Here is a 14,529-nt window from a genome sequence, read left to right as displayed (position 1 = left end):
AATCTGAAATAGGGCTTACCTAGAGATTTCTTTTGAAGGACACATAATTAAATATACAGAGATAGATCTTGACCGGAGGCACCAATGATACCTATAAGGGCTTAGAAGAGTAAGGAAATAAAAAAAATAGGCACAGCAAAAGACACAGCCAAGCAACACCAAAAAAACAGACCAGGTGAGAAAAACTACCAAAGGCTGGAGGCGAAGAAGTGACGCCTGGCACACCATCAAGGACAGAAAGAAGTTTCTAAATAAAAATCACAGTATTGAGCATTAAAGTGAAATAAAACATGAAAGCCAATTCAATTAGCTAGGACATAACAGGAGATAGGGAGTAAAGCACATGGGAAAACTTACCATGCACGGTTAAAGAACTTTGGAACTAATCAAAAGGGTGAAGTTGACCACCATTTACGGAATGCTGCATGTTCAAAGAGGTGAAAAACCTGCTTATGCAGCCCAGCCAGAAGAAAACAAGACATTGGGGGGACTCCTCAGTGGGCTAAGTCTCTGAGCAGGATGGAGGCACAGAAGGACGTTGCAATCTGGAAATAAAGCTAGCGTTTTTGAGCTAAACCTATGATTGCGTCAAAACTATACAGAATGCTGAGTCTTGCGAGTGGCCTACAAAAATAAATTGCCCCTTATGACACGGTTAGTCTGAATTAAGACTGCTACCAAGGAAAACTACACTGTAGGCAACATAAAAATAACCAGAGAGTAAAAGTTGAAATAGAAAAATGATCAATAAATACAAAAGTATGACCAATATAAGTCAAATAAATAATACAAGGGATCAATCACATTAAGAAGTGAAAATGTTTACAACAGTGCATCCATACATGGACACAAATTAAGGTGTTTCCAGATTCACTAAGCAAGACAGCATTGTGGGAAATAAAAAACAAGACCTTGTGAGAGAAACCCACAATGTCAGTACCTATAGGTAGACATAGCCTGGATTGTTTCATCATTGATTTTAAGCCCTATAACAGCAGAGTTCAGATGGCCTATCCCTCTGTATTCCAGAATCATGAGGGTCTGAAATATGTTGGTAACTTGGGCTAGAAAGCTGGTTTGGATGGTTCTAGAATCAAGACAACTCTGCGTCCAGATAACAGAACTAACCCCACTCCAGTGAGTGAAGGCACAATTCTTGGGTCTTAGGAGATTGTGATGAGGAATGGGAAACGGTTAGTCTTGTCTAAAAAAAAAAAAAAAGGCAGCGATGTAGAGTTCTACTAGCAGAATCAACAGTCAACTGTGCTTTTATTGGGTCGATGCCGCCATGCTTTGCAGTCCAGTACATTGTGCATGCAACTAAGCTTTCTTTTTTGTCACAGAATGGTCCAGGTGATAATTGGATACAGCTTTGACTGACCTCCCTATCTGTTTTCCTTGCATAGATACCCATCAACACCATAGGAATAGGGGGATGGAGTGGCTTTACTCAGAAAGGGGAATGCCTATTCTGAAGAAAAAAATTAGTTACATCCCCCAACCCACAATGTAAAACACATTCTGGAGAAGACATCCTGGCAACAAAAGCTTCGCAAAGGAAGGATGCTATCTTGTACTGCAGTTGCAGGGGATCCAAATAAACACCATTCACAAAGTATGCAACAAGCAATAGCTCTTTCTACATGTGCCACGCATGATGCAGGCAAGGGATCCTAATTATAGGGATTTGCACAGTCCTTGCCGTGGGAGAGCCAAAAAAAGACAGTGCTTTTAGAGGGCGGTAAACCTTTCCATTTTTGGGGGGGGAATTAAAGATCAGCTTTTGTGTGTCTGTAAGAATGAATGTGTAAAGGACTTAGACCTCTGTTTCTTTCCACCTAGTTGTCCTTTGCCTGGCCTGAGCAGATTACTCTCTTCAGTGGCATTGTTAGGCAAATGTGCAGGCTTGATGCAATAATATGCACATATACATGTTGTATGCTAAAGCTAACTTGTACTTAGTAGTTTTAATATGTATGTTGGTGTGGTAATAGGGATGGCTTATTGAGGAGGGCAGTGCATTGGCAACTATGTGTCTTTGGCACATTGTGGTATGCAGGGAATCAGTATTTATGGAAGGCTTCAATAAGATAGTTTTTAAAAGGTATGTGCCGTTGGAAGTTCACTGATGGTTAGCTGCTTGGCAAACCTTGAATCATGACTTCATGATAAATTTCCTTTAGCCGCCAAATTACAACAGTGACCACAAATACTATTTCTGTATCATGTTTCTGAGAAGGATTCTTGCTATACAGCAGGCACACCACAATATCGAACTGGTCAGTTCTGTTTTTGTGACTGATTTACTAAAACATCAACTATGTTGGTGACTCAAAGACGGAAATTTTGAAACTGCAAAGACTGTAACACTTAAGCAGCTCATTTCTGTCTGAACATAAATTATGCCATATCATTCTGCTATCATAGACTTTCACTGGCTCCGAAGATCATGGAGAATAATGTTTGTCTCTGCACTATCTTTACATCAAATCTCCGGTACTAAATTGTCTATGCAGCAGCAATCTGATATCTAGCAAGGTAACCCTGCTTGTAATGGACAGATTTAAATGTAAGAAAGTAGGAGGCAGATCAATTTGGATTTTGGGAGCTGAGCAATAGAAGGCTTTCAGGCCTCGAAAAATCATAAACATGTTACTAGACCTGCAGGTTGAGTAGCTTGAATAATCTACTCGATCTAACTGTAATGTACTTGATCCGGAAATGAGTCTCAAATTGTGTGATCCTAGGCAAATATTGTATTTTACAGTTTCCGTTTTCCTCATTCTCACATGAGTGCACTTTCAAATATTTCAGTTCAGCATTTCTGCTGTAAAAGAAATCCTCTTTTGTTTCATTAAATACACTAAACGTTTGCTCCATGTATAATAAATCTACCCACAAATATGGTACACATGATCCATGCATGACTTGCCCCTTAGTTTACTAATAGCTTTGCCCTCAGGGCAGGAGTGTTTCTCTGTTTATGTTTAAACACTCACTTTTAATAAATATATTATTAAAGCATGATGTGGTAGCGCACTGTCATTTACAGACAGTAAATTTAAAAGAAATGTCCAAAAAACCTTCCCACTAACTTGCAGCTTTACTGATAAAACTATATAATATATTAACAACAGTCTGTGAAAATTGGGTTTCAGAAAACATTTACACATCACCAAGTAAAGTTTTTCATCACACAGAAGTACAAACAAATGGTCTTTCACAGCTACTTAAATATATTTTGAGATGTTTGTAAAGTTGACTTAGTTATATAAATGTTGTGTCTTAGGAAAAAAACTGATACCAAAAGCCTTTCACTTCACTTAGGTCAGACAGTTCACCATACAAAATCCTGGAACTCTGCAGTCGCAAGGAAAAATATTTGCATTGCAAGAAGACAAACTGACTTTTGACCTCTGTCTCTGAACACAGAGCAAATGTTACAAGAATAGGATTTAAAGGCATCTTAATTGCTAATTCATTTTCTGACTGAACAGAACACCTCTTCTTTGTCCACTTGCCAGAAGGGTCGAGTGGAATCTGAAAATAGCTCGATGCAGTGATCGAGTAGATTTTTTGAGCCCTGGCTTTGCCATCAGAGCGGTCCACCAAGCTTTTCAAAGTTCAGGAAAAAAATAAAGAAAAGCATCTTAATCCACCACAATCTTGCCCCCCCCATGAGAGCATTTAGACCCCCCACATGTGGTAGTTTTGGTAATAATATGAAAACTTTGATCCTTTTTACTACATCCAACTGTGAGTCACCCAGGATGGGGATTGTATTTTCTCAACTCACCAGCGCTGTGAAATGGCTTAGTCACAAGTTACCCATTCATAAAACGGGTAAATTAAACATTTAAACTGTGGTGGATGTACAGAAGATTTATCTTAAATATTCTGATGGTTTTTTAACTGTCCGGTGGTATGTTACCAACCCTTTCACATGAAGAAACTGTAAACAAGACAGCACTTTGGCATTGGTGATTGATGACACATCTCTGCTATAGCTCTACTCAATAGCCGCATAACTTAATCATAATTTGAAACAGCAGCATTCTGATGAGAAAGTGCTGAGCTTACTAAGCATCTCCTTAAAGTACCATTTCATTCGCTAATGTACCTTGTCTTTGAGAAACAGGATTGATGTTTTGAGGGCTATCACTTTATTAGTTATCCAGTGCCATATGACATCACTTCAAACATGCTAAAAAGACTAGCAGAACACGGATGTCAGTAAGGGTAACTGTTCATTGCTTGCACTTTCTCAAATATGTCTGTTTTTGGGTGGAGCTGCTGCAAATTTCCAGGCACCAACAGTATCATGATTTTCTTGCTCTGCCCGGAATGCTGGTTTGAAATCTCACTTTTTCTTACAAGAATGCAGGCTTTGTATTGTTTGATTAGTTCAGCAATTCTCAGCAGGCATGTGGTCCAACATACAAGGCCCTTTTTAAGAACGCAAATAAAAAATTGCACCATTTCAGATCTATAAGTAATAGTAGGCGATCCACAAGAGGAAGTAATGTGGCCTGCTTGCATATACATTTTCATACAAAGAAGGTAAAAAAAGGTTTGGAACTGCAAAGTCACACAGGTTTCACATGCTAATGATTTGCTAAGGACAAGAATGCAAAATTAGGTTTACACCTGTAAAGGAGCCTGTTTCAGCAAAGATGTTTGCTAAATCTCATGACATAAGTAAACACTTTGCTCTTGTGTTTTCTGCTGATCCAACTTGCCTTAGGTCCAACCTGGCGTTACTAAAGATATATGGGGGAAGCAAGGGGCAGAGGGGTTTAAGGGTTGATTCCTTATCATTAATCTTCATTACTTGAAGTCAAAGTGTTCCTGCTAGGGGTGGGCGGAACTCACAGAGTTACCTGAAAACTCCATGGAGTTCTGCGAATGGTCGGAAATAGGCACTTGGTAGTGCTCACTCCAATTTTTAGCCCTGGGAGATTAATCCATGCTGAAAAATCAGCGCCATGTGGTGTCCCAGAGAAAGCTGCCGCTGGAGTTGATGTTTCTGGTGCTCAAGTATATTTTCTACTCCAGTGGCAGCTTTCTCACTGTGAACGGTCACCACTGCATGTGTCTGTTCGCGGTGATACAATCTCACCGGGTGCCCTCCTTGCGTCCAAAAATTGCACTAAGAGATGCCAATTCTCACTCCTCAACTTACTGTTGGTGAGCCACGTACAAGAAAAAACTCCACCACACAGTGGTTGGCAGAATTTGGTTGGATCTCTGCATTTGAAGTGGAACACCGAGTGGCTAAAATCCCACCAGCAGAGTTGAATTTATCACCCACTCCTATCCATTTTTCACTAGTAGAGTAGGTCCCACTCCTGAAGTAGGCTAAATTATGGCTGCTGCTATTAGGCAGTTTTAAGAATGTCTGCTGTTTTTCTTCCTTACTTTTGTACTTCACAGAAGTGTGCAATATACCTATGACAACATGTCTCCAGTGTTCTTATTTGTCTAGGTGTGTCAACACTGGTCGCCCTTAATAAGAGGATGATGTAGCTACTGTCTTGTAATAACCTATTACATTTAAGTTATGATGTGCTAATGTTGGCTGCCTGACCACAAGACCGGTTAAATATCAGTATAAGAACTGCTGTTTAAACAATGAAAACAAAAAATAGCTTTTCTGTTTTTCTGAGCAATGTTCTCCTGAAATGAGCATTTAATAGACTTAAAATGTAGACAGGAGTGTGTTTACGGTATGCAACAGTTTACTACACAGAAAGCCTCTTTCTGGATGTTACTACTAACGCAAAGCCACAGTTGTTTTTTTAAGTGCTTTAAATTGAATTGCTTACAGTAGGTTTTTGCAGATTACTAACTAAATATAGGTGTTTTAATATTCGATTTACTCTGCATTTATTTTATATATCTTCAACTGTACAATTATTTCTTTTGAAAGAGCAAAACACCATATATTTAAGCCTTTTTGGGGAGAGTAAAGGTGTGCTTGTGTGTTGTAAGGAATAGGAATAAAGTACTCTGCTGTACTTTAAAAGAATAATGCAAGTCAAAGGGGAGTTCCTTGACTTAATAAATGAACTCTGCCTTTGGCCTTCTACCTCTAGATGATTATAGAACCTCTCACTGGTTTGCATTCTCCTTTATAATGTACAATTTAGTATTGTTTATTCTATAAAATATATTTAATTTCCCCTTCTTGTGCCATAAAGAGTTTCATCTCCATCACCTGGTTCTGTTATTTCTGCCGTTCTGTTACCTTGTCTGTCTGCCTCATTACAAAATGTTCTAAGCAGTGCCTGTACTACAGCAAATCACACCACACGTGGGATGCTGCACCATCCTTGTGCATTTTGTAAAGTGATGCAAAATCTGTGTCAAGTCTACCACAATACACATTTTAACACTCTGGAGCCAAAGACTATGGGGAATATCCACGTCATTTAATAATGAGTGCTAAACATGTATAGGGAAGCTGTTTTATAAATGCCCAATAACCACAGTATCTGTACTCCCGGGAGCCGAAATATCTGTGATTATTTCCATGGTACTCGAAATGGACAACCTGAAATTTTTCATCTTCTGCAGAATTTGATATTGAACTATTTATTAAAAGTTTTTTGGTATCCCTTACATGAAGTATTAGAAAGGCTTTCTATCTTTTTTGGTCCAGAACAGCGTTTTGAGAGTTGCCACATAAAATGTTGTCCTTCTTACTAATACCCTTTTAGTATGAAGTAATTGATTCTGTCATATGTTAACTCTCTTAAGCGCACTCAGCTTGTCAATTTTACAGTGTCCTCTACTATGTGTATATACATAAATTTGCCCTAACTCCTCCAATCTCAGCCAATTTCTGTTGAGGATGACTGGCTACTGCAGATATTTGCTAAATATTCTCTCTATTTAACAGATGAAACGGAATTTAGAAACTTCTTGGTCTGGCTCGAAGATCAGAAAATCAGACACTACAAGATTGAAGAACGAGGAAATTTAAGAAACATAAACAGCAGTGAATGGCCCAATCACTATGAAAAGGTACGGTGAAGCATTATGTCTTTAAAGTGTAGTGCTTTTAAGTTTAGACTGTTTATAATTGGACTCAGTACATGAGAAAGAATGGAGGCCTTTTAGAATGCATTACCATTCATTGTAGTTCTTTCCTGTCTTCTGGGAGTTACATAGCACAATAGCTTCTTGGTGCTGTAGATAGCCTATGTGCACAACATTCTTTCTGTTTAATAGAAAGTAATCTGCAACAGGTTGCTCGCAATAGATATACTGTTTGAGGCACAGATAACTTAAGTTCTTGAGTGAATTTTTGTATCCTAAAGGCTCTGTATGTGCGTAAAATGTGAATTGTCTCACTGCCTTTCCTTTAATTCATGTCCTTCACACCCAGAGCTTTTAAAATAGCAAAACACTTGCTTACTGTTTAATCAACCAAATGATCTCATGGGCTAGTAAGGCCGTCTTCACCAAAATATATTGTATTTCAGGCTATTAAGGGGTTCTGTGTGTCTCTACTTGATGGTGCCCTCACTCAGACTATTGGATTTCAAGTGAGAAGTTAACTTACACTTGGAATTAACCCCCTTGTCTAAACACGGGTTTCATACACGATTGTAAAACATACTGTGAGGAAAGGTTATTCAATATCATCAGGCCTTGAAAAATCATTAAAATATTACTAGACCTGCAGGTTGAGTAACTTGAATAATCTACTCGACCTGACTGTAATGTACTTGACCCAGAAACGGGTCTCAAATTGTGTGATCCCAGGCAAATATTGTATTTTGCAGTCACCTTTTTCTTCATTCACATATATAATTGCACCTTCAAATATGTGAGTTCAGCATTTCTGCACTTAACATTTGCTCCATGTATAGTAAATCTAGCTCACATGTATGTATGGTACACATGATCCATGCCTGACTTGCCTTTTAGTTAATAATAGCTTTGCCATCAGGGCAGTGTTTCTTAGTTTATGTTTAAACACTCACTTTTAATAAATATATTGCTAAAGCATGATGTGATAGCGCACTGTCATTTACAGAAAGTTCATTTCTAAGAAATGTCCAAAAACCCTCCCACTAACTTGCAGCTTTACTGATAAAACTATATAGTGTATTAACAATAATCTGTGAAAATTGGGTTTCAGAAAATATTTATCATTTGCACATGTAAAGTGTTCTAACTATTTCCATTCTATTAAAAAATGTTTCATCACACATAAGTAGAAAGTATATTTTGAAATGTTTGTAAAGTTGAGTTTGTTATATAAATAAATGTTGTGTGTTAGTAAAAAGCTGATACCTAAAGCCTTTCATTTCACATAGGTCAGACAGTACACCCTACAAAATCCTGGAACTCTGCAGTCACAAGGAAAAGTATTTGCATTGCAAGAAGACAAACTGACTTTTGACCTTTGTCTCTGAACACAAAGCAAATGTGACAAGAATAGGATTTAAATGCTTCTTAATTGCTAATTCAGTTTTTGAATGAACAGAACACCTGTTCTTTGTCCATTCGCCAGAAGGGTCGAGTGGAATCTAAAAATAGCTCGGCCTTGTAAAATAAAACTCACCAGTGTGAGTGGTCGAGTAGATTTTTCGAGCCCTGATCATCCTTGGTGACAAAACATTCAGGCCAGACCTAGTACTTTTACTCCTCTGCGTGTCATTGTAATGGATCATTACCAGGGGTGCCAGTATCCTCCCTCACAAATATCAATTGCATCTTACTACTCCATTCTGTCTCTCCTTCTAAGGGCTATGGGGTGAGTTTTCCATATAATGCCCTGTCCTTTTAGCGTGGAAAATTGTGCAGAATCGCCTGATCGGGTTCAATGTTGGTGATAGTGTAACACCCTGTGAGAGCAGACCATATTGAGAGAGCTGACACTGTAGTTTGTCTGTTCTGAAACCTACCCTGTGATCAAATCCAGTTTGGGTTTCTGCTATGAGGAAGAGGCTAAAATGCTAACTTACCAGCTAGGAAGCACAGTCTGTCTCTGCTGCAGCTCATACAGACCCATTCAAGAGGGCCTGATCTGTTCCCTGTTTGAAGGATACCCTCATATATATGTTATCATGATCAAGCAAATCAACAGACACACCTGTTGACATGTTTATCAAGCTCCAGCTTTTCCACAGAGCCTTTTATAACCTCTTCTAGATTTTCCTGCGGTCCAGCGCAGAATACCTAGCAGTCCCCTATAGGCATAGTGCTGAATTCTAATAGAGCTTTTTGTTTGACAGTGACTTTACTCATCGATCTATTTATAAAGCCTGCATCTGTAATGCATAATAATTCCTGTGGCATCACATTCTCTCCTTCACTTCACATGTGAATATTACTTACAGAGACTACATGCCCTCAGAATAAGAGGCCTCAGAACCAAGAGAGGTTTCTATTTTACCTTTTAAAGACCCTTTTATTCTATAGTATTGTTTAGAAAGCTTGTTTATTTACACTACCTTAACAGCATGTTGAAACTGCTTACTTCCAGGCGTGTGACAGCAGAGATGCTTTTTTTTAATTGTTTTTATAATCCAACTCTTTGCGTATGTCTTCATCTCTTTATTTTAGTCCAAATATGACCTGGATCCTATTATGTGCTGTTACAATTGAATATGAATATAAAGTCACTCGAAAATAAAACTTTGCAGGTGATTTACCTGAAGCCGACTTTAAAACTCTAAGTAGAAGTGTTGCCTCAGTTCTGTGTTACTACATATCACTCACAACAGGGATAATGTGCATCTCCACAAGTAATGATTTAAAGCTCTATCTGTTGAGCTTTGCACAAAGCCTGATCTAAGATGCTACATTTTGTCTAAAATATCCTCTCTGTGCAAATAATGTTCCTGTTTACTGTGAGTTTTAAACTTTCACTTGGCATATGCGGTTCCCATACACTGTGAAATCCAAACCAGTTTCTCCTGCTTCAATCCAACCCTCTTCATTCAGGAACCTTGCCATGGAATTCCATCATTTTCATGTCTTTCTAAAATGAAGAAGTCTGTGTGATGAAATCAGGCTGACAAAACTTCATTTAGGAGAAATGTCAAAATGACAACCTTTTTCACAAAAAAACGTTTTTGAACAAAAGGTAAACGTGTATTTGGAAAAAGGGTTTACATTATTCATTCTTTTATATTCACTGTGATCTGTAGTAAAAAAAACAAAGATAAAAGAAAACCAGTGGAAAAGGATGTGGATATAGTAGGTAGGGGTAACATAAATGGGGTGGGGCATGTTTTAGGGAGGGATGAGACAGAAAGAAACTGGGGTTAATGCAGGGGGGTCCATCTCTAGGTGTGGATATTGGTGGGAGGTTTAAAGGATTGGAGAGGAGAGTAGGGGGACAGACCCCCATTTAAAAAGAACAGAAGTTTGTATGAAACCGCCTCTAAAAAACATAACACTACCAACCTGACAAAACAAATATTTCTTAATGAATAGCTTTCACAAGGTTGGTTCCTCAACATGGTGAAAAACATTCACAAAGACAAAATTGTCAAGAACAATTCCACAAAAATAATTAGAACCGTTTTCTTCATTTGAGAATTTCATCAGACATGCATATGCCACTTGGCATTTGCAAAATGCTGAGCTACCTTAACTTACACATTTTCTTTTGTGTTTGTCCACATCCTGCAATACAACTTGCACCTGTTCTTCAGACTACTGTAATTCCTTCACAATAACGAGGCAGTCGTCCTGAAAAATTTCACTGTTTGGATGCGACTAAATTGTCATGGATTGTCCACTGGAATACACTGACCACTCAAGAAGGTCATGCAGCATTTTTCTAAAGTAATAGGCATCATACGGTGTAAAGTAAGTAGTTAGTCCTCGTGAACCAGACTGCAGTTTGACCTAGTAGCATGTTGAGGATAGCTGTAGAGGGTAGAAAACACTTTCCTTCTGAAGCACTTATATTTAGAAACTCAAAATGTGTACCGAAACACACGTGTTTAGAATTCCAAATTAGACAAACACCCTTAACAAACACATTTTGCACCCCCCAAAGAAGCCAATCGCTCCTGTGCTGCAAACCCGCTCAATAGTTCCTGCTTTTTTACTTTCTCTAGAGTGCATTGGATAGCACTCTCCTCAAACCAAAGTCTGCACTGCATAACTTGTAAATAACCGCAATAGATCACTCTATAGAAAGCATCCTATGAGCAGAAGCTTCTAAACACCCTACACTGTTCACAAATATTTCCATGTACAAGCCATTGTCTCCTAACCACATTTTTTACACTTTCATACATATTCACTTTCCACACCATTAGCAAATCCTTTAGATCTATACTAAACATAAACACCGTCTTCTAGTTAGAAGAACCTAACCCGGTGCGCATTTTATGAAAAGTTGTTTTAAAATGGACTCCTCCACCAAAAATCTACCTAAAAAATAAAAAAAAGACAATGACCAATTGTGATCCCCTTGTAATTAATGGCAACAAGGCTGTTATTTTGAACTACCACTGTCCACACCATGTTCTCACACTGTTCAGTCCTATAATCCATTTTTCCTCCCTCTTTGCTGAAAGTTTGACAATATGTTTGCCATGTGCCTTATGGGATGTCTATGCTTGTGTTTTTTGTTTTGTTTTAATTTGTCTACCAGTGTCAATCTAAGCACGTTAATATTCACAATGAATGTACATATGAATAGTTTGCTATATTAACTATCTGCCACATAATTGAATATATACACAGCAGTAATATCCCTTATTCTAATTTAAGTAGCTTAGATTTATTTTCATTAAAAAGGAAAACACAAGTTTAAAGAAATGAGAACGTGGTCTTCCCTTGCTTACCCCATTTCTCTTTGTAATGTTTAATAATGGGAGACTGATAACCCTTCCTTTTGTAGAAAGAATGTTGAAAAATATCAGTCTGTCTTCGTATTCTTTCAGGTGAAAATCTCCTTTGTACATTACTTATTCTCTGTCTTACAGTGGCACCGAATGAACATATTCCTTGCAGAGTGGTTTAATTTTGTATTCCCACTCCTTACATTTATTTTTCTTGCCGCCAATACTACATGGCATAGTATTTAACAACAACAGCAATTAGAAATCCTCAGAGAACATGGAACAATATAAGGATTGCCATCATTGATAATTTATTCAAGCTAATTCCCAGAACAATCTATTTTTCTCAACAACACATCATTGTTGAAATTGTAAATGCACTCTCATTGCTGCAGTTTGTCTTAAAGTACCACGTAGATCTCCAAATGTGTACATCTTGACTGCAGACAAGTAATGTTTTGATATCTGAACGCTTTAGTCCACCTTGCTTCCATACATGGTGGTTGTTAGTCCTAAGTAAGACTAGCACGGCTTAATAAACTTCTCTCCTTGAGTATAAACCCCATACCAAAGTTGTCTACCTTGTCAGAAGAAGTACCAGAATACTTAATTGTGTTTGCCCACGGACCCAGTTTTACTAATGTCGAAGACCCAATCTTATGATATGACTTTAGATATTTCTGGAATTTACTCAGGTCATCCAAGACAGTCAAAAAGATTAACTGTATCATCCTTGAGCAGATTGGCCATAATTTTTGTAGAATCTTTTACCATGTATTTTGTTTGACTTGTAGAATGCAGATGGTAGTGTTGTGAAGCAGCTTTGTTGAAACTGTTTTGGAAGTAGAATAACAGATAAATGTAAACTCCTATTTTCTTCTTTTACAGTATCTAAAGGATGTCAACTGTCCCTTCAAAGCACAGGAGCGACAGGAATCCATTGACTGGCTTCTTGGCTTGGCAGTTCGACTTGAATATGGTGATAATGGTAAGGACATTTATGTTCTGAGTTTGTTATTTAAGCAGGCATACTATAAGGTGATTCGGAGACTGTAAGAACGCATTTGTATTTTCCTCATCAAAAATGGCTAAAAACAATTAATGATTAAATATGACTAATGGGGCTTGCAAGTTTTGGGGGAATTTTAATTGTCACTGGAATAGCTGATGTCTCTTTAAAAACATTTGTTCCAGGCTATGCTGTTTGATTATTGCCTGTTAAATGACACATGGTAAAACAAAGGCTCTTGAAGGTTCTTCTGAGCAATTTTCAGCATGGAGCATGAAAACCAAGAAGTCTATAATTCTTGCTTCTCCCCAGTGTTATATTGCAGTGTTGCTTTTGAAATCAGTAAAAATCATGATGTTGCTAATTGTGATGAATAATTGTATTTATGCTGCTGTATGTGACATTAAGCATCTGTTAGGTAATAACCATTAAACAGTGTACTAAGCTACCATGACCCTACACGAGGTTGGGGCCTGAATTGTTGCTAGCTTTGTTTCCATGGTTTTTGTAGGCATAGTATTTGAAGTGGAACGTGTAAAATTGAAGAATGTACCCCAAAACACCATTGAACTTATGTTATTGGATCTCTGTTGGGTTAAACATTTAAACAAATGTTAAAATGTGAATTATTGGGGTATGTGATGACCGTAGCGAAGGCATTAATCTGGATAAATGAGCATCAAAGAGGCTGTAACCAACAGAAACTGCAGTGTGAGTAAGGCCTGATAATAAAGAAACACCTTTTCTCTCTTCCCTTCTTTTCTTTTATTTAGCAAATAATAAGGCACTTGCAAAGCAAAGTTTAACAACCGCATGTTTTTCTGAAGTAGGTCTACAATATCTTTTCCTAATTGTTTATGCTTTCGGTTTAGTTGTGTTTTTCTCTTGCTGGTTTATTATTTTGGTCTCTGCACGAGTAAGGGCAACAGTTTGGTTTATACATATGGTGGTATTACAGTTGTATAGTTGTTGAACAGTTTTATTGTATATAGATATGTGTGTTCTTAGTTTAAATGGTTTTGAATGAAGACATTTACCCTACACATGTTTCCGTTTTAAACACCCTTTGGCATCAGGACAAACCTATTTTTATTGTGGATGTTTTTGTAGAGTGAACTTGCCCCAAGAGCCTATGGGACAAATTATATAGTTTATGGTTAAATGCCAGTTCATGCTGGTTATAGAAGTTTTCTCAGGAAAGGTAGTATTGGTTGAAGAATAAAATACAGTTTACTCCTAGAACTCCAAGCCGAGAGGCAAAGGAATGTAGAAGTCTAATCGGACAAATGGGGAGTGTCTGGATAGGAAGTTGTTTTTTTGGTGCTTGAAGTATCAGAGTATGATTAAACATTTTAGTTTTTGAGGGTGGGGCTTGTGAACGTCTGCTTTCTGTGCTATTGGGATATCCGGCTTCATGAAGTTTGTACTTGCTGCGGTGTGGCATAGACCAAAGTAGCTGAGATTTTTGGGCTAATCATATTGAATGTGTCTTGAAATTGTTTTTTGTCTCGAGGGGAGCCCTTCAAGATCCTTGAACGGGAGTGGTAAGTTGGAGGAGTTTGATGTGACAGCATTTGTGCTGGAATAGATGCATGGGAGATAGCCTCTTCGGGAAGGAAGAGAATATGAGCTTACGCTGTGTACTGAAATGTGTGGGTTTCAGAGTAACGGTTTGATCCTTTAGAGGTTACGTAAGCGATA

General features: G+C 37.9%; 1 protein-coding gene across 2 annotated transcripts in view; it reads left to right on the top strand.

Moving 5' to 3' along the window:
• RTRAF (RNA transcription, translation and transport factor) overlaps positions 1-14,529 on the top strand; it is a 92,077-nt gene that overhangs the window by 16,012 nt on the left and 61,536 nt on the right. For both annotated transcript variants that reach the window (XM_069208634.1, XM_069208635.1), the window contains exons 2-3: positions 6,902-7,026; positions 12,708-12,807. In XM_069208634.1, the coding sequence (XP_069064735.1) occupies positions 6,902-7,026; positions 12,708-12,807 (225 nt within the window). The remainder of the gene's footprint in view (positions 1-6,901; positions 7,027-12,707; positions 12,808-14,529) is intronic.

The sequence above is a fragment of the Pleurodeles waltl genome, chromosome 9, assembly GCF_031143425.1.
Source record: "Pleurodeles waltl isolate 20211129_DDA chromosome 9, aPleWal1.hap1.20221129, whole genome shotgun sequence".
In the NCBI taxonomy this organism is placed as follows: Eukaryota; Metazoa; Chordata; class Amphibia; order Caudata; family Salamandridae; genus Pleurodeles; species Pleurodeles waltl.
This window is presented reverse-complemented; position numbering and strand designations above follow the sequence as displayed.